At 49.1% G+C, this 17726-nt stretch overlaps 4 protein-coding genes across 4 annotated transcripts; 2 read left to right on the top strand and 2 right to left on the bottom strand.

The window, feature by feature from the left end:
- Positions 1 to 924: 924 nt before the first annotated feature.
- FOBCDRAFT_246833 (uncharacterized protein) lies at positions 925 to 4006 on the top strand. Its single transcript, XM_054702808.2, has 8 exons — positions 925 to 1391; positions 1748 to 1863; positions 2100 to 2218; positions 2293 to 2585; positions 2648 to 2878; positions 2932 to 2999; positions 3063 to 3232; positions 3332 to 4006. Exons 1-8 carry the CDS (start codon positions 1214 to 1216, stop codon positions 3774 to 3776), a joined length of 1620 nt encoding a protein of 539 aa, XP_054558783.2. The 5' UTR covers positions 925 to 1213; the 3' UTR covers positions 3777 to 4006.
- Positions 4007 to 5978: 1972 nt separating this feature from the next.
- Positions 5979 to 8574, top strand: FOBCDRAFT_211627 (histidine phosphatase superfamily). The gene is made up of 6 exons (XM_031181942.3): positions 5979 to 7053; positions 7106 to 7173; positions 7229 to 7290; positions 7341 to 7483; positions 7533 to 7738; positions 7787 to 8574. The coding sequence occupies exons 1-6, from the start codon at positions 6318 to 6320 to the stop codon at positions 8351 to 8353; spliced, it is 1782 nt and encodes a 593-aa protein (XP_031042710.2). The 5' UTR covers positions 5979 to 6317; the 3' UTR covers positions 8354 to 8574.
- On the bottom strand, positions 8560 to 10770 carry FOBCDRAFT_173592 (ammonium transporter AmtB-like domain-containing protein). The gene is made up of 3 exons (XM_031181944.3): positions 10469 to 10770; positions 9471 to 10394; positions 8560 to 9418 (listed from the first exon to the last, which is right to left on the bottom strand). The coding sequence occupies exons 1-3, from the start codon at positions 10536 to 10538 to the stop codon at positions 8871 to 8873; spliced, it is 1542 nt and encodes a 513-aa protein (XP_031042712.1). The 5' UTR covers positions 10539 to 10770; the 3' UTR covers positions 8560 to 8870.
- Positions 10771 to 14606: 3836 nt separating this feature from the next.
- FOBCDRAFT_125021 (uncharacterized protein) lies at positions 14607 to 17038 on the bottom strand (the record flags this gene model as incomplete). The annotated part of the gene is made up of 4 exons (XM_031181939.3): positions 14607 to 14629; positions 14763 to 16641; positions 16695 to 16895; positions 16958 to 17038. The coding sequence occupies 4 exons, from the start codon at positions 17036 to 17038 to the stop codon at positions 14607 to 14609; spliced, it is 2184 nt and encodes a 727-aa protein (XP_031042707.3).
- Between the last annotated feature and the right edge of the window lie 688 nt (positions 17039 to 17726).

Genomic DNA, 17726 nt, shown 5'->3' with positions numbered 1-17726 from the left:
CTGACTTGACTTGGCTTGGCTTGGCTTAACTATGTAGACTTGGTCTGATAGTGTGGATAATGCAGCACTGTGCACTACATAGTATATGTGCTTTCTATATGCTGTGTGGTTTATTAGTACGTCAATTATTCAGGTTGTGTATCCCTCGGGAAGAGCGGAGAGATGGCAATGGGACGAACGGGGGAGAAGTATGAAATGAGACGCGCCTATTTGCATATCCCTTGCCTTTGCTTTGCTTTGACTGTCGATTATTGACCGTCCGAGATGTCCGCGTCGCCTAGGCATCATTCTTTGGCGTTGGTTTGACGGGGAACCAGTAATTAGGGCCCGAGAAACGAACCAAACCTAAGCTAAGGGGGTGGCAACGGATAGTAATCCGTCAACCAATGAAGTTGTATAACACCTCAAGTAAAGTTTAACCATTGCCAAAGGATCAATATCGACTGCCGTGTTTTGGGGGACCCTTGTCGAGTTTGTTGAACAGACACAATACTACCTATAGTAGCACAGCTACGGAGTACTGCTAGTAGTTACTGTAAAGGTGACGCCAGCCAGCCACAGATAGATAAGTGAGAAACCAACAAGGTGCACATAGTATGGAGTAAGCCAATGGTGAACCACTTTTGAAACACACCTAAAATTAGGAAAGAAAAGCTGCGAGGTAGCTACTGGGGGATCAACACGAAGGATCATCCTTACCATGCTACTCCAGTTCGGTTAAACTAGGATTGGGCTCTCAGCTGAGCTTGAGTCTGAGCCTCTCCTAGTCTTAGCTCATGTTCATTCTTAGCCTTTGGTGTTTTGCTTTTCTCAACTAACTACAGCTTGGAACCATACACATCAATCAACCCTTGCTGGGCTAGGCTTGGTACTTCTATCAATTTTCCTTCTCCTTTCTTTTTTTTTCTTTTTCTTCCTACTCTAGTCGAGGGCCCGGACCGTTTCCCCAAGGAATGTTACAGTGCTCTCTCGTCTCGTTTCCTCCTCCCTTGCAATGAGAGGCGACCCAGAGTTTATGTTGCTACCCAGGACTTTTGAGCAACCCACTGGTGACATGGAAGCGAGGAACCGCGAATGAAGTACAGGATCAACGGCAAGGCACTTACTCACCTCCAATTGATACCTCAGAGTTCGTCTGTTCCTTCCGTTTCCCGCCCTGAGATACCGGTACCTGACCAGGCACTTTAATTGTTCAAGGCGTTAGCCCTGGAATATGGCAGGAAGTTCAGCGAATACCCGCGTTGCTGGGTTCTGTTGCAGCTTCCTGCCGCCGCGTATCTGCGACCTGCCACGAGCACGGCTACGCAAGTACCCGATCTACGTATACCCTGTCTCTAACCCTGCCAACTTGGAAGTGCCAACCCGATGCTATCTCAACAATCCTTGTGTAAGTGGTGTAAGGTAGCTACCCAGGTCCTAAGGTAGAGGTACTCGAAATTGGATGGATGTGGAAGCCACGGAACGAAAAGCAGATCTACCTTTAGTGAAATTTTTCATTATACCTGCCTTCTCTCTCATCGAATCCGAGAAAACGGGGACGAAGGAAGCATGGAAGAACGTTACATAACTTCAACATCCTTCCAAGAGCCGCATATCCAAGGAGCTTCACCTTCATCTCTAAATTTGAACAGGGCTACCACCGATTTCCAAACATCTTGGAAAAGCTATAATAATACCTTACTAGCCTCCTACTTAGTCTGAACGTTCTTTTTGATATTCCTCATCAATCTCAATCTCGCTCGTCAAGAACTGTTCGTCTGTGCTGCAATTTGCATGCCATCCATCGTTATTGCCGTATTTTTTAACACCTTGCACCTCCGTCTTTTCCTCTTTCCTCGGCCGCTGCTACTCTTGATCTCGACTGTAAGTTGCGCCTTCTGTTCATGTTACTCTTCACAGAATTTTGAAATTGGAGGCGCCTCCAACGTCACTATACCTTGACCGAAGGGCACTTGCCACGATAGTATCAAACGTTCCTTTTCTCTTCTGTTTTGATCTCCGCCTTTCATTAAGCAAACACATTTAAGTAGACGCCTCGCACCTCCAGAGGTCCCATTCCTTTCCTTCCATCTTGTTCATCTCTCTTTTTAACGCCCCAGCACACCTTCAACTCACATATCATCTTTCATATTCGATCTCTTCCTGGTCCACTTGGTCTCCACGCAGATCCTGACTTATACCAGCAGTCATCAGACAACGGCCCGTTGCGTTTTGTAACGTAGGTTCTTAACAAAACTTACACATCCCTTTTCTCATGTAGGAGGCTGGCTGACAGAGTACCTCAGTATCAAGACACCCCCACCAAGCCACCAGCGGAACCTCTCCCTCAGGAACCATTACCATGGTATCTTCCCTAGCTGGGCCCATCATTGGCCCGAGCCCGGCCGTTGAACTAGCTCCTGCGGCCGCCGGCTGTGTCAGTCGCGTGGCAGATGGACCGGCTGGGGTCCCCGAAGGGTGGCCCAAGTTTCTCGACGAGCCTATGGCTTGGGTTGGTCCTCAATTTACGGATGAATCGGAATACATTCACACTCTGAGCGAATCCGATCTACAGGAAGCTGAGAATGCTTTGCTGGTCTTTAAAGGTACGTCTCTTTTCCTGAGGCGACGCTTCCATGGCGTTCATCATGTGGCTAACACCAGCCAGCCTTGGGACTTGACGGGGATTGTGTCTCCCGAGACAACTTCCCTCTTCCCACTCTGGGACCAAGACTGGATCGTATCCGCCGAGACGTGCACCAAGGCAAGGGCTTTGGTGTCATTCGTGGCCTCGATCCTCAAAAGTACTCAGTCGAGGACTTGACTGTGCTGTATCTTGGCATTCAGTCTTACATTGCCAATCGTCATGGGCGTCAAGATCGAAAAGGCAATATGCTAGGTTGGCTCGAATGACCCCAATACCTTGCTTCTTTCTCATTGACATATTTGTAGTCCATATCATCGCCGACAACTCATCCAAGCTCAAGGCTGGTCACCATCGACACTCCACCTCCCCCATCGTATGCTAATCTTTCTTTATAATTCCTGGAAGGAATAGTCAACCAGGCTAACTTCTACTCTAGACTTTCCACAACGAGGAAGCTGGTGATATAGTCAGCTGGCTCACACGTAGCACCGCTATCTCGGGAGGCAAATGCATTATCGCCTCAGCCTACACTGTCTACAATGTTCTTGCTACTAGCCGTCCAGATATGGTCCGCACTCTTGCTCGCTCTGACTGGCCATTCGCCCTGTAAGTTCAGGCACTTGATTATCTACATCCTCTTTATTTGTTTCTCTCATCACAGCGATTAGCAAGGAGTGTATCAACTGACGCGCTATACTGTGATAGACCCCGTTTCCAGTGCCGACCAGTCCTCTTTCATCATGAGGGGAGAGTGTTGATCAACTTTGGGCGTGTGGCACTCACAGGAAATGCAATTCACCCACGCCCTACCAACCTTCCCGCCGTTACGCCACGACAGATGGAGGCATTGGACTCCATTGAGAACATTGCCAAGGCAACTCAGCTGGAGATCAGCACACATGCAGGTGATATGCATTTCATTAACAACCTCACAATCTTGCATCGCCGAGAAGGCTTCGTCAACGGTGAGGCTGCCCGGGAACGTCGACACTTGGTACGCATGAGACTCCGCGATGACGAGCTGGGATGGAAGCTCCCTGCAGACCTGAGACAAGAGTGGTCCGCTGCTTTCAACAAGGAAGCACCCAAGATCTGGCACATTGAGCCCATGCCAGACGGTTTCTTCCCCCTCAGGTCTCAGGCCAACTAAAACTGTGCTTCTAGCGCTTAGAGCAACCTCAGTTGTGGGGTGAACTCGCATGCATTCATGCATGCTCTCGAGACATGATGAGATAATGGGGTGCTTATCAACTTTGGAACCGAGGCGCATAAAAAGGGCAATGAGGAATCTGAGGGTAACGGGGGAGAAATTAAAAGTTATGAATAAGGTCCTGCACTCGAGTTTGAGTATGCTTTTTTAGGTTCTTTTATTTCTTTTTTCTTTTTTTTCTTTCTTTTTTTTGTTGGGGTGTCACGGTCGCGGAAAAGTAACAAGAATGGTTTATCATGTCTCAGGCGAACCTGTCTATCGGTGCAGTGTGGTATCTGACTTTATGGGCATGGCAGGATGGGCATTGGTTGAAAAAGAGAAATCAAGGATTAATACGTGTGTTTAAGGCTCATACAGTATTAGCACCTACTGGGGACAGCCGAATACAAGGAATCGCATGCATAACTTAGATCGAGATGCTCAGGCACAGAAGACTATAAAAGTGATATATGATAGTGTGACAAGTCTAATTCGTATGTGTACCAAACTACAAGAAATGTTTCGTTTAGGTTGGGAATAAGCCGGGCGTCTCACGGCAGAACGCTGTGTGCTCTCCCATTGGCAACAGTAAGGGGGAGAAGTCGAGAGTGTCAGGGGTGCTCTATAAGCATGCAAGTCCCTTGTTCTGGAGTTCTTCAGGCTTGGAGAATGCTGGCATAATATATCCGTAGAGCCACACGAAACGAACACATACCCATAGCTGCGACCAGGTAAGACGAGACAACGAGGCTTGAAGGCTGGCGGAAAGCCGGCATAATACTTAAGACCACGGGGGTTGTGACTTTGGTGGTGACCAGGGATGGAACGCCTCAGTGGGGGGACTTGTCCAATGTGAGAAGATACCAAGGAAGAAATGTGGCTGTTTCTTAACGAGAGTTGCGTGCTGAGACAAGAAATAAGATGAGATGGTGGTATCAGATTTGGCACAGAATCTGGATGGAATGGCTGACACATGAATGACTTGCTTTCGATAGTTGGTCAAGATGTGCTTAGTTTCAGATGATTGGTTACGTTGGCATGGTGAGACAGCAGAGACAAATCTGGTATTGGATGAAAGGCGAGAACGTAGCTCTCATGGTCTCGGATTTTTGTCTGGTCTGCTTATGTTAGAGCGAAAATAACTGAATGGGCCTTTTGCTTTTTGCTTGGGCTGAAGCCACCAAGGGTTAGGTTCGGGGAACTTGCTTTGTATTCCATCGTCATCTCAGCGTTGTCTCTATACCGATCCGCCTTGCATTGGATTCTATGTCACGAGGAGGCTTTTTCCCCTTCCTCGAAATGGCCTTTGGTCATGGATTGATTAATGGCGGTCAAGGATGCCTAGCTAGGATCGATGACGAAGTGGTTGACTTTCAGAGCAGATCGAAGGGAGGAAGACGATAACTTTCAGATGACCCACAGGCAGATATGCTTCTGTTCCTGATGAATGATGGTTTTGATACCATGATAGGGTAGCTAGCAGCTTGTTTCAAGACCTGAGTAGCCAACGAAATATCTTCCATGGAGGAACCCCGGGTTTATCTTGCACTTTGTGTCTTGAAACAATGATGACTGGTCTGTACATGATCGCAAAGATAGCGATATGTTGCAACTCATCATGATGGTCTTCGAGACAACAACGAATGTCGCTAATCCTTGACGAGATTGGCAAGAGGACGGGCCTCGATCTGCGACTAGAATGACGCGTTGCCAATGCAAAACAAGCCATATGCATCAGGATTATGGATGAGGCGTTGAGAGAAGAGGCAACGAAGACTACGACTAGGTTTACATTACATTCTCAAAATAGACTCGAGATCTGATGATTGAGGTGGAAACGACGGTGAGATCCCATGAGATGAGATCCATAGTCACGGGGTCGGCGATCCTGGCGCTTGTTTCTGTTGTGGATATTAAGCGACCCGGCAATATCAGTACAGTGCCTATGACAGTATCAATTCAATTGTTGTCGCCCTGTAGGAACGCTAGAAAATGCCCCTCAGTGTTACGGACAGCCGAAGATCGGATTCCTTCCCCTGTCCAACAGGGCTTGCAGGGGATCCAACACAGTGCATGGCTGACTATCCAATTGGCCACTTTCCCCTTGCACAAGGCGGGCTACTCCTAACGCGCAGGGTCAATCAATTCGACGCCTCAACCAATCTTCAAAGAAGCAACATCATCAACATCATTAAGCAAATCGAACTCAGCACCATCGAATTATAGCGCTTGTCGCCTCAGAGCGACACCCCCGTCCGTTTCTCCTCTCCTCTCCTCTCTTTCCTCCACCAGTTTTCTAGGGCGTAGATTGACCGGATTGTTTCATCGACTATCCACTGTCATTGAGATCACTTCTCCGAGGCACAGCCCCATGCCAAAGGGGTACATCCTACAGCCCAATCTTCGCTTATGCTGGTCATAGAGAGTGGTTGTTGAGACAGCATAGCTATCGCGCATCAACCTACAGTCTACCCATCACCATCGAACCAGCCCTGTATCAATATGGCTCCAGCTTCAGGAATTCTCAAGTCAAAAGCAGCCCCGGGTGCTTCGGGCTATCAGCCAGTGCATCAAGATGAGGGTGATGGTCACGATGATGGCCCTAGGGAGCCTCCCGCTCAACCAATCATACCGCGTGGTCCAATTCGCTCATACAGGAACACCATAATGCTTCTCTCGGGCCTTGTCGTTATTCTTATGGCCATAAACCTCTATCTTAGTCTTCCACTTGCCTTCTCCGGCTCCGGCTCCGGCTCATGTCCGGGTGACCCACCCCGGGTTCCCCAGTATTTTCAGACCTCGCCGCAACTATGGCCCGGCGTTACTGAAACTGGAAAGCCGGCTTTCATGGCACAAACCCATGTCTTTGAGCCTACTGCCACCTTTGTCCCCAATGATCCGTTGCAGACATCTATCCCTATCGAAGGCATGAAGGAGGGTAACCGGAGCATCTTCCAGATGATGGGTTACCTGAGTCCTTATTCTCCATCTACAGGCTTCGGCGTGGACGAGTATCCAATCCCTCCAGGTGCTGAGATCGTTCAGGTCCAGATGCTTTCTCGTCATGGTGCTCGATATCCAACCCCAGGTTCGAACGTCGCAACCCTTGGCGAGCGACTTGCCAATGCTTCGGCTGGCCTCAAGACCAGTGGCGCCCTTGAGTTTTTGATGGACTGGAAATACGAACTCGGAAAGGCTATCCTAGTCCCAAGGGGTCGACAGGAGCTCTTCGAGTCTGGTAAGAGTTTATCTGTTCAGAACTATGAACTTAAAACTGACAACGAGTTCAGGTGTCTTGCATAGTTACATGTATGGTAGCTTGTACAACCCTCAAAGCAAACTCATCGTCCGAACTACAGTATGTGAACTTCGTTCATATACCACCCAGGGCTCAAGATACTGACAGTGTATAGACTCAGGATCGCATGCTGAAATCTGCAGAAAACTGGATGGCTGGCTTTTTTGGCCTCGAGTGGTAAGCGTGATTCGTCCAAGGTGTTTGCTGCAGTAGTCTGACAGCAGCAGGACCAATAATGCCACTATCGAAGTGATCATCGAGGCCCCTGGTTTCAACAACTCCCTTGCTGGAGGGCTGAACTGCCCCAACTCTGACAAGGCGGACTATGTGACTCCTGTAGCCGCATGGTATAAGAAGTACCTCAAAGACGGTATGTTCCTCCGTCAGATATGCAGACCAACAACTAAAAAGTCACATAGCAACTGCCCGATTCAATAATGTGACAAAGGGTTTCACGTGGACACCAGCAGACGTCTGGGCTGCACAAAACATGTGTCCCTATGAAACTGTTGCATACGGCTTTAGTAGATTCTGTGATCTCTTTACATACGAGGAATGGGAACACTTTGGCTACTCTATCGACCTTGGATTCTCTTCGGGGGCTGGGTTCCAAAGCCCAGTAGGCGTAAGTTGACTTCTCTGGCAACCCCAACCCTGCTAACGAGAGATGCAGCGAGCTACTGGCCTTGGCTACCAGCAAGAGGTCATGGCAAGGCTTAAGAATCATACCCTCGGTTACTCTGGCTCCCAGATTAACACGACACTGGATAGCATGAAGGAGACATTTCCTCTGAACCAAAGTCTTTACTTTGACTTTTCTCACGACACCAACATTATCTCTATCCTGACAGCCTTTGGCCTTCGCCAGTTTTCTGAGGAGCTTCCCACTGACAAATATCCCGGTGAACATGAGTTCGTTGTTTCTAAACTGACTCCTTTCGGTGCGCGTTTAGACATCGAAATCATTAAGGCGCCCAGCCCTGTCTCACCAAAGAGAGACGGCTACCTTGATGGCAAAGAGACCAAGTACATTCACTTCGTACTAAACCAACGGACTGTGCCTTTGGGCAGGAGTTTTCCGGAATGTGACGTCAACCGTAAGGACGGCTGGTGTGACCTGGATACGTTCATCGAGGTTCAGGACAAGATGGCAGAAAAGGCACAGTTCGACTACTCTTGCTTCGGAGATTACTCGTCATTACCATATGGTAAGGTAACAGACGGTGTGCCGCCTTCTTGAGAAAGTGTGGCCTTGCATATAAAGATATATGAGATGCCACCTAGATTTAGCAAAACGACAAGTACCGTTTAGTCCTTAATTATAGTTAGCAATTAGAATTGGCGCAGCATGTACCTTTGAATAAATGGAAGCAAGACTGCAGTAGGCATTTGGATGGGGTTTCAACCAATTCGAAAAGACCAAAGCAGCTTGAAGTCCTTTCACTGGTGCTTGATCGAGACATGTATAAATATAATATATAGTGATCTGATTTTGTAACTGTCTAAAGACCACATGGCACAAAATTATATACGTGTCCAATGACCTGCATCGCTTTTCCAAAGCCATCCACATCTACCAAGCGGGTATTAAAACAATCCAAGGCAGATACGTCGAAAAGATGGTAAATCCGTAACGCCTTTGCCTGCTACTCCCAGCATCCCACAAGTTAATAAAAAGAAATTCTGGCAATAAAATAACCCCTCTATATCAAACAAGGCTAATACGACTCGCAAAGATAACATTGCCGTAAGCAAGTTTAAGCATGCTTCTCGGTAATCACCGCGTCGGGTGCAACAACATCGGGTGTGTTAAGAGAAGGAGTCTTGCGGACGTCATCGGATTCGCTTGGGTTCATCATAGACTGGTGCTCCTGGATGCCATGGGTAGGCTCAAGTACATCACCATCCTCAGCGGGCTCACCACGGTGAGGGCTCCAAGCAAGGAAGTCTCGGCGGACCTCGACGTAGTCGTAAGAGAACTCGCCGTGCTGATCGTCATCCATACCAAGGAGCTCAGCCTCTTCAGAGGCACGGAGCTTCAGTCCAGGAATGAAGTCGATGATCTTAGCAATGATGGCAGACATGACGAAGGCATAAGCGGAGGCAGCGACAATGGCAGCGATTTGCCAGCCAATAATGACGTAGTTTCCATCCATGAAGCCACCTGTAGCACCGGTGTTGACGCCGTCGAGGCCAATGATGGAGCCACGGGCGAAAAAAGCATTGAAGATGAGGCCAACGATACCACCGACACCGTGCTCGGCAAAGACATCGAGAGAGTCGTCAATTCGAACAAGGAACTTGACTGCGTGTGAGGTTAGCGATTGTGTGTAAAAAGAAATGATAAGACAACTTACTCTTGGTGGCAAAGTTACAAGCGACACCAGCGACAACACCCAGGATGATGCTAGCCCAAGGGTCGAGGAAACCGGAAGCAGGAGTAGCAGCAACAAGACCAGAGATAGTGCCAGAGCACCAGCCGACCATGGACCACTTGCGAGCCAGGCGGAAATCGAGAATGCACCAAGTCATAGCAGCAAACATGGCAGTGAGGCAGGAGTTCCAGCAAGCCATAACAGCACGGAGGTTAGCACCGAAAGAAGAGCCACCATTGAAGCCGAGCCAACCAAACCAGAGGAACATGGTACCGAGAGTGATGAGAGAGATGTTGTGAGGACGGAAGTTCATCATCATCTTCTCATTGCGGCGGCCCAGAACCCAAGAGTAAGCGAACGCGGACATGCCAGAGCCGATCTCGACGGGAACACCACCAGCGTAGTCGAGAACGCCGTTAACGAAGCCCCAACCATTGGGGTTCCAGACCCAGTACGCGAGAGGGCAATAGACAAGAGTAGCCCAGAAGAAGATGAAGACCATGCTCGGCACAACGCGGCCTCGCTCGGCGACAGCACCGACTGTAAGAGCGCCAGTGACGGCGCAGAACATCATCTGATAGAAAGAGTAAAGCAGAGCAGGGACAAGAGGAGATCCGACTGAGGGAGCACCCCAGACCTTCATAAGACCGAAATGCTTGAGATCACCGATGAAGGGGTTGTTGGCAGTTGTAGAGAAGGCGAGAGAGAAGCCCCAGAAGTACCACTGGAAGACAATGACGGAGAAGGACATCATAACAACCCAGAGCATGGAGAGGGCCGACTTTCTTCGGGCAAGACCAGAGTACAGGAAGGCGATGCCAGGGACCATGAGAAGGACGAGACAGGCGGAGAGGATGATGAAGGCCTGGTCGCCGGATTGGTACCATTGGTTGAGGTTCTCGGTAGCTGGAGAAGGATCGTGTTAGTATTGGATTGTGATGATGATGAGTATTCGCGTTGTCGACGACGGAAAAACATACTGGAATCACCACCAAGCTCTTCGTTGGTGCCATTGAAGGCAGTCGGGGGTCCAGGGATAACATAAGACATGTTGAATTATTGTGTATAAAGTCTCGTGGGATCTCGTTTCGTATGTTCGTCGGGTTTAGGTTGTCGAAATATGGAAGAGGTGAGATTCGATGAAGCTGAGCAGATCCCTCTCACGTTAAATGACGAGCAAGGTGAAGTAATTGACGGGTGAGTCCTGAAGAGGAAGAGCAAGAGGAAGGAAAGCTCCACCGGTTATAGGAAGTTATGGAAACAACCTAGTGGGATAAAAACGGAAGGGAATATGGAGAAGAGAAACAGGAAATGCAGGTGATGGGGCAAGACTTTAATATAATTGTTTGACATGCCTACATGCCTCACTGCACAGTACTGCTCTATCTTAGACTCAACCCAACGCCAAATCCATATCCATATCCATATCCATACCCATGCCGGCCGCGGGTCTGTCTCCATGAGCCAAAAACGCCATGGATGTCCTGGGCGTGGGACAATTTGTTGCAGATCTCCTGGTATGGTTCGGGCATAGATAGAGGCGCGACACACAATGAGAGACAAGAGATAGAGATAGCAGCAGAGCTGAGCTGGGGGCACCAGAGATAGAGCCCAGGGCAGAGATAGCGAGTCTAAGGGTACGTACCAGCATGGCTCAGCCTTTCACAGGGCTGTACGAGCACCCGTTAGTCGCTGTGATACCGCCCATAGATTGATCTGATACAGCGTAGTAACCAGTTGGACACATACAAAAACCACAAACCACAAACCATCTCATGGATGTTTATCGGTACGTACCCCCCCCCCCCCCCAATTGATAGAGATAAAGATAGCGGCGCCTGCATGCTCTGTCCAGGTACCGACCCTAGCGCCAACGCGCTTACACGTCTTTGGAAAGGCGTCTACTATGTCGACTCCTCTTTGCGCCGTTCTCGGCTGGTTCCTGGGTTTTCGAGATCGAAGAAACACCCCTGTCTTTGTCGTCTCGTCCCGGACAGAGTCCGCATCGCTTCTTGACACGCCCTCCGAGACGCCCGATCTTGACTTGAACTTGCTTTGGCGCTGAGAGGCTTCGCATTGACAATGCACTGCCCAAAAGGAAGAAGGAAGCTTACCGTCCGTGGAAGTCCTCACATTGCTCGACACGCATGGCTAGAAATAAAGCGTCATACAAGTCATTTCTTATTTATAAATAAAAGCATCATGCTTCGTGTAACCTAGAAACTGGGTGTAAGACCCTGTGCCACCAGTCACAAATGGGGGCTGTCATCTTGGGCATCAGCCGTCCAAAATCTATGCACGAAACCTGGAATCTCATATCTCATTGGACCGTTCGAAGCTGGGGAGAGGAGAGAGCCAGAAAAAAGGACGGGAAAATCCTCCAACCTCAAGGGATCCCCTGGGGTCTGGAGTTTGGGGGGCGCCGTTGACGTGTGATATCTCTGAACGAAGCGTGGGGTTTTCTGTGTCAGAGACGGTCTCCGTTGACAGATTGCTCCATGTTTGAGAATCAAGATCATGGGGGAAGCTGGCAAAAAGAAAGGAACAATCTTAAATATTGCCTGGGCATGGATGAGAAGACTCGGCTGATATCCGTAGATAGATATCGAGCCGAAATTTGAGCAAAGCTGAAGTTAATATGCTCAGCTGGCAAGTGTAGGTATGTACTGTCGATACAGGCTTGATGCGATGTTAGGCCTCGCCGTTGTCGGTTCAAACTACGTAGCCATCCCATATGTTTATCCATTCCGTGATGATGAATTCTTGACTGAGGCCTTGCAACTTGTGGATTGAGGCGAAAAACGGGCATCTTGATCGGAGACTAGAAACTCCTTGGCTCGCTGATCGTCGTGCGTAAATGCGGAGAGGGAACCAAGAGGGAGGGTTGGTCCGATTTACTAGGCCAGAAAGGATTATTCCATTACGGTGAACGATGTGTAAAGCCGTTTGATTACATTACTACCGCAAAACCTCAACTCGTGTCAATCACGTAGGTAATATCTGGGGTACGTGAGGTACGGCTGAGGCACCGGCTACAGCTACAGCTCTTTTCGTCCCTGACTTCTTGGCTCTTGGGAAGTCGCCCGATAATCGTATTGAAGACCGATAGAGCAATCTCTCAGTCTTGTCTGGTGTGATAAGTGAGATTGCCATCTTGGTTGATGCCAAAGAATTGCAACGCATTTCTGTAACAGGCTTGGCGAGATATACATGGTGAGACTGGCTATCAACTCGCTTCATCTCCAACGTCACCGCACACTTGAGCATGGTTTCGTTCAAGCAAAATAACCTTCTTTTGCTCCCCTCTTACCTGCGTCTTACACGTGAACCAAGCTACTAAGATATTGTACGCACCATCCCGTTGCTAAATCGTTGGCGTCACTCAGATAAGAGAGATGTTTTGCCTGCAATTGGTCCCCAAGTATCGGACGCCGTCCAAAACGACCATCTCATTTGGCGCCCCTCACGTGTAAAGAGCAATTGTGCATGGCTCTATTTTTCTTATCAGACGCACAAGTAAAGAAGGTTGTTGTCGTTAGTTTTTTGTGGGGGGAGGCTTGGACGGTACTTGGGTACTTTGCCAATTCATGTGAGTAAAAAAGTTGTTTAATGAGAACAAGGGTAGATTGCTAAATTCATGGACACATCGTAACTCGTCGACCAATCGCAAGCCTGACGCCATATTCCCCGGGGACATTCTCTCCAATTCGAGTTTTTGGAATTTTGCCCTTGCTAAGAAAAGTATTTCATCAATTTATTACTTTTATTTATATGGGATGCCACTCATATCCAGTGACGCTCTCGTGGTTGCAAATCTATCAATCTCCCCATGCTTTCTTGCTTTTATTTTCCGGACATCGAAATCCGATCTGGCGGAACTCCATCGCTTGGCTACAGACAAACCTTGGCGGGCTGCCCTGCATTTCAAGCTGACGGGGATAGAGGCTTGGCCCTTGTACTCCGGGGCATCCCGGTAGAGCGGCAGCCGGATGCTCACTTCCGTACCGTTGCTTCGGGGGCATTTTGGGTCCGCTCCGAGTTTTGGTGCCGGCACTCTACAGCACTTCAGTTCTTCAACTCAAGTCTCAGCACACATTTGATCATTTCGGTGAGACCGCACAGGAAAACAGGGATCTCGCTGAAAGTTAGTCACTTTTCACTGAAGCATACGAAACCCATTCGTTCATCTTGGTATGCAAGATACCTGATGACTGACTGACCGTAGTTCCCTCCCTGTATATGTATACTTGAATGACGTGCCACGAATCCCAACTCCAACTCCAACTCCGGGCAAAATATAACATCATCCCCAGATTTTGCCCGTCCAATCAGACACCCTCTATCACAAGCTGATCAGAAATGATGTCCTCTTTCTTATCTTCCCTAGCATCACCTCCACCAATCAAGACTCTCCAGACCATCAAATCAATACAAATTACACTTGGTCATGTCCGTCAGAAACAAGGTTTGTGCACCCCTCTACCACTATCTCTGTTATCCTCACTCCCATCCTCTTTCTATTCTAGAAGGCATTGCCCTTGTCCCCGGGTCGGTTTGCGGGGTGGCTGTCTCGTCCCGCCGACCCGGAACCCCGAGATACGGAGGCATAGTTAAAATAATTCATAATTGTCACCACTCCCGAGGTAAGCTAGGCTGATTTCACCTCCGGCCTCCGTTCCGATTTATACTCTTGACCTACGAACCTGATTCTCCCGAAAAAACGATGATCTCAGTAGCGGTTCTCTGTGATTTGTAACATAGTACCTATTCGAGCATTGAACCTCATCTGAGTTTATTTTGCTACACACTAAGCAAATTCAGGAACAATACATTATGCTGAATGCAACGCCTCCGATTCCATAGCACATTCGAGCATTGACGAGACTGTGTCGAAATCGCGCCTGATATCAAATGGTCCCCCATCAAGATCGGCACCAGCGGTCATGGCCAAGAGATAGCACAAAAATATTCTTATAGAAAACCCCAAAGAGTAAACTACCTACGCCTTTAAGGTCCAAAACTCCATTATCCCTAACCTAGCAGTGAATGATGAAAGCGTCCACCGGGTATCAATAAGCCAGTAGACTCCCAGCGAAGAAACAGTATGCAGGATATAGTTCAGAGATGGAAATGAAACGCCCCTGGGTCAGAAAATACATAGCTTTCCCGATTGTTCCTCTCGTGTCAGCTCATATGACAATATGTCGTGGTTTCGATAGTGCAGCATCAGCCGATATCGCCGGGGCATCGCTGGCCCTACACCTCCGACCTTACCTCCGATCTCGTCTCCCACCTGGACTGGCCCCATGGCCATTCCATGCATAGGTCGCAACGTCTTGCGATGTTCCGTCTCGTCGGATCCTGTCGGCAGCACCCACTCTACTCGAAATCCGTGCTCCCATGTTCCATCATCGCGCTCCGCAGGGACAGCCTTCCGAGTCAATGTCAAAAGCACGACGCGCCCGGTTGGTGACCCGATAGCCATAAGTGAGAGCTCAGGGGCCAGCGCAATCATGTTGAGTCTACTGGTTGCATGGAAATGCCGCCTCAACCCAGGGTCGCGAAATCGTCCAAATTTGAGCGCGTCCGAGCAGATAACTCCAAACTCCGTCGGCAAGGCCCTGTTCGGGATCGGAGAGAAGGAGCGCAACTCTATATCCTTCTCGTAGGTCCGTAACAGAAACAGCCTTTTCCCGAGGTCTGCCAGATACGCCTCTGGCAACTGTGGATGCCGATTGTACTCAGGAGGTCTCCTCCAATAAGCCATCATCATTTCTGCTTTTCGGGGTGTTCGATAGACCGTGTTGCTGTGAGGAAAATATGTCATATCGAGCTTATGGGCAGCCGTTGCGTTCCCATTCATAACATGCCCCATGTCTTCCTTGTTCTCTCCCTGACCCTCAGAGTCCTGCTGCTTGAATGTCGCATCCCAAGCATAAAGATTATCAGGAGAACTGCCAGGTGACTTGTAAGTGCTCAGACCTTGCGCCAATTCGTGGGCTTGGAAATAAAAGGAGCTCCAATCTGTGCCCGCGACGATAGCATCCTCCTCCGAATCGACTTCTGAGCCGTCTTCCGAGTCGCCTCCTTCATCGTGTTCCTCATCGGTCTCATCTTCGGTGTCCTCGAATTCTTCCTCGCCAACATCGCTTCCCAAAAGATCTTCAGCCTGTACAACAAAACCTAGCTGAGGCATATCAGGTTCCCAAGCAAGAGGAATCATCGGGCCAGGCTGGCTTAGTGGCCTCAGCATGTTGTGTGGATTATCAGGAATATTAGCCACAGCGTTCCTGACGTTCACCAATGGTTGTTGACAGCCACTGCCTGCTGGGATAACTTCTAGTCGATTGGTGGGCACGCCAAACAGCTCCTCAGTAGTCTTGACCTTGAGAAAATCCCTCTCATCCAGAGCAAATATTCCCCATCCTCTGGATGGAGCAGGGTGGAACTCCTCACTTTTCAGTAGATTTGAACATAGTGGTGGAATGACTATTAGACCTCTGTTGCCTTGCCAAATATCTGCTAACCATGCAGTTCCCTTGATGTCGATTGCGCAAATTCGCTGCGCGTGGCCTTGACAATCGTCCACAAAACAAACGTTTGGCATATTGTCTGCACTAGGAGCCATCCGTATTACGATCCGCCAATTCCGGGTTCGTGTTGGGATATCTAGGCGTGTCGTGCGGGACAAGCCTGCCCTGCGACTCAGGGGGTCTTGTGTTAGAGCCAGAGCAAAGACGACAACCTCATGCCTATTTGAGCTGACGGCGATCAAGCGAGACTTTCGATGGACAGCCAAGCCCCAAGCTGATATTCCAACATTTTCATGGAAGAATTGTTTCGGAACAGATTTGTGTGACCTGTCGCTTGTGGCACGGCATTCTTTGGCTTGTTTCTCAATTTCCTTGGTGTAATATGCCACCACATCTCCGTCGTCGTAGCACGCGAGGACTATCTCTTCGTCGCCAAGGAACCCTGTGATCATATGGTTGACTGTGTGTGGCCGAGACTCGTCAAGTTGTCCCCCGACTAACTGGGCGGCAGTACTTGCTTTAGGCTTCAGTTGTAGATCAGGTTGGCTCGGAAGTGCCTGGCTCGGGGCGGCACGGGGTCTGTAGACGAATATTCGGCCTTGGTAAGCAGAGAAGTAGAGCTGGAATGTGTCGTCAGCATTGCGACTATCAAAGGGAATTGGTATGGTCGCACATTGTACACTTGAGAAAGAGCAGTCAGATTGCTCCGAAATTTCTGCATAGATGGTATCAAGCGGTATATTGAAGGCCCGGCATTTCTCTCGTCGTCTGAGTCGTTCCCGGGCCAGGTAAAGGGAAGCTCGGCGCTCTGGGGGTGCATGCCCAAAGTCACCCGCTCGCGATCACGGACTGCGGCTTTGGCGCCATCGCCAAACTGAATGGTCGCGAATAAAGCATCAGCGAAAAGAATATTCTACGCACACGAGCAATACTCACCCGGTCAGTAGCTGTTTGCGCATAGCATTTCCCCACGGATATTGGCTGGAAGTTGCGCTTGTAAGGTTGTTGACTTTCCATCAGCTCTCACACAACTCATGCGCGGGGAGGTGAGATGGCCTTTGCCGAGGTGTTGCAGCTTAGCAATTGCATCCAGGTGGCGGATGTATGGATGGGATTGGGCAATACCCTGCGCGCGTACGGCGACTGATTCGCTTGATTTTCGAGGATGCAATGTGATGTGATATGGTTGTCGTTCTCATGCAGAAGGCTGAATACCGGTGCTGTTACTGGGGTGAGCTGCGTGATGATGCACAAAACAGCACAGCACAGCACTTCCAGCTCGAACCTCGGTCGTCGGTTTGCTTCTCGAAGAAGATGCAAGTGACCAAATTGAGAGTCGCGGGGTGCGGCACGTCAGTCCCTTGTTATCGATAAGGAGCCGGCGAAACCTCCACTGTAAGCTGAGATGCTGGTATGGAGTAAGGAGACGGAATACTAGTAGCTCAGCCCGGCTCTTATAATTCCAAGTATATTCCTTGTAAGATAGGTAGCTAACAATTTTAGAATTAGGTTGAGTGATTGCTCTAGGATTGTTGTGACGTTGGTACAGAGCTGACTATGTGGGTTGTCTTGTGTTGCTAGCAGTGGGTTTTTAACTGTCGACGATGATGTCAACTGGAAATCAGAGTGGAACAGCCTTTTATAATTGAGTCTAGCAATCGACGTACCAAAGCAATGAATCACTAGGGACTATACCTTAAGGTAC

This window comes from Fusarium oxysporum, chromosome I (assembly GCF_013085055.1).
Source record: "Fusarium oxysporum Fo47 chromosome I, complete sequence".
Classification (NCBI taxonomy): Eukaryota; Fungi; Ascomycota; class Sordariomycetes; order Hypocreales; family Nectriaceae; genus Fusarium; species Fusarium oxysporum.
This window is presented reverse-complemented; position numbering and strand designations above follow the sequence as displayed.

What these genes read in the sequence shown, in the direction of transcription:
- FOBCDRAFT_173592 (XM_031181944.3), bottom strand. Translation starts at nt 10,538, where the DNA reads ATGTCTTATGTTATCCCTGGACCCCCGACTGCCTTCAATGGCACCAAC. An exon ending in AGAGCTTGGTGGTGATTCCA is followed by an intron (nt 10,395 to 10,468) that starts GTATGTTTTTCC and finishes ATCCTTCTCCAG; the next exon opens with CTACCGAGAACCTCAACCAA. An exon ending in TTGTAACTTTGCCACCAAGA is followed by an intron (nt 9,419 to 9,470) that starts GTAAGTTGTCTT and finishes CCTCACACGCAG; the next exon opens with TCAAGTTCCTTGTTCGAATT.
- FOBCDRAFT_211627 (XM_031181942.3), top strand. Translation starts at nt 6,318, where the DNA reads ATGGCTCCAGCTTCAGGAATTCTCAAGTCAAAAGCAGCCCCGGGTGCT. An exon ending in AACTCATCGTCCGAACTACA is followed by an intron (nt 7,174 to 7,228) that starts GTATGTGAACTT and finishes GACAGTGTATAG; the next exon opens with ACTCAGGATCGCATGCTGAA. An exon ending in TAAGAAGTACCTCAAAGACG is followed by an intron (nt 7,484 to 7,532) that starts GTATGTTCCTCC and finishes AAAGTCACATAG; the next exon opens with CAACTGCCCGATTCAATAAT.
- FOBCDRAFT_246833 (XM_054702808.2), top strand. Translation starts at nt 1,214, where the DNA reads ATGGCAGGAAGTTCAGCGAATACCCGCGTTGCTGGGTTCTGTTGCAGC. An exon ending in TCTCAACAATCCTTGTGTAA is followed by an intron (nt 1,392 to 1,747) that starts GTGGTGTAAGGT and finishes TCGCTCGTCAAG; the next exon opens with AACTGTTCGTCTGTGCTGCA. An exon ending in TGCTTTGCTGGTCTTTAAAG is followed by an intron (nt 2,586 to 2,647) that starts GTACGTCTCTTT and finishes AACACCAGCCAG; the next exon opens with CCTTGGGACTTGACGGGGAT.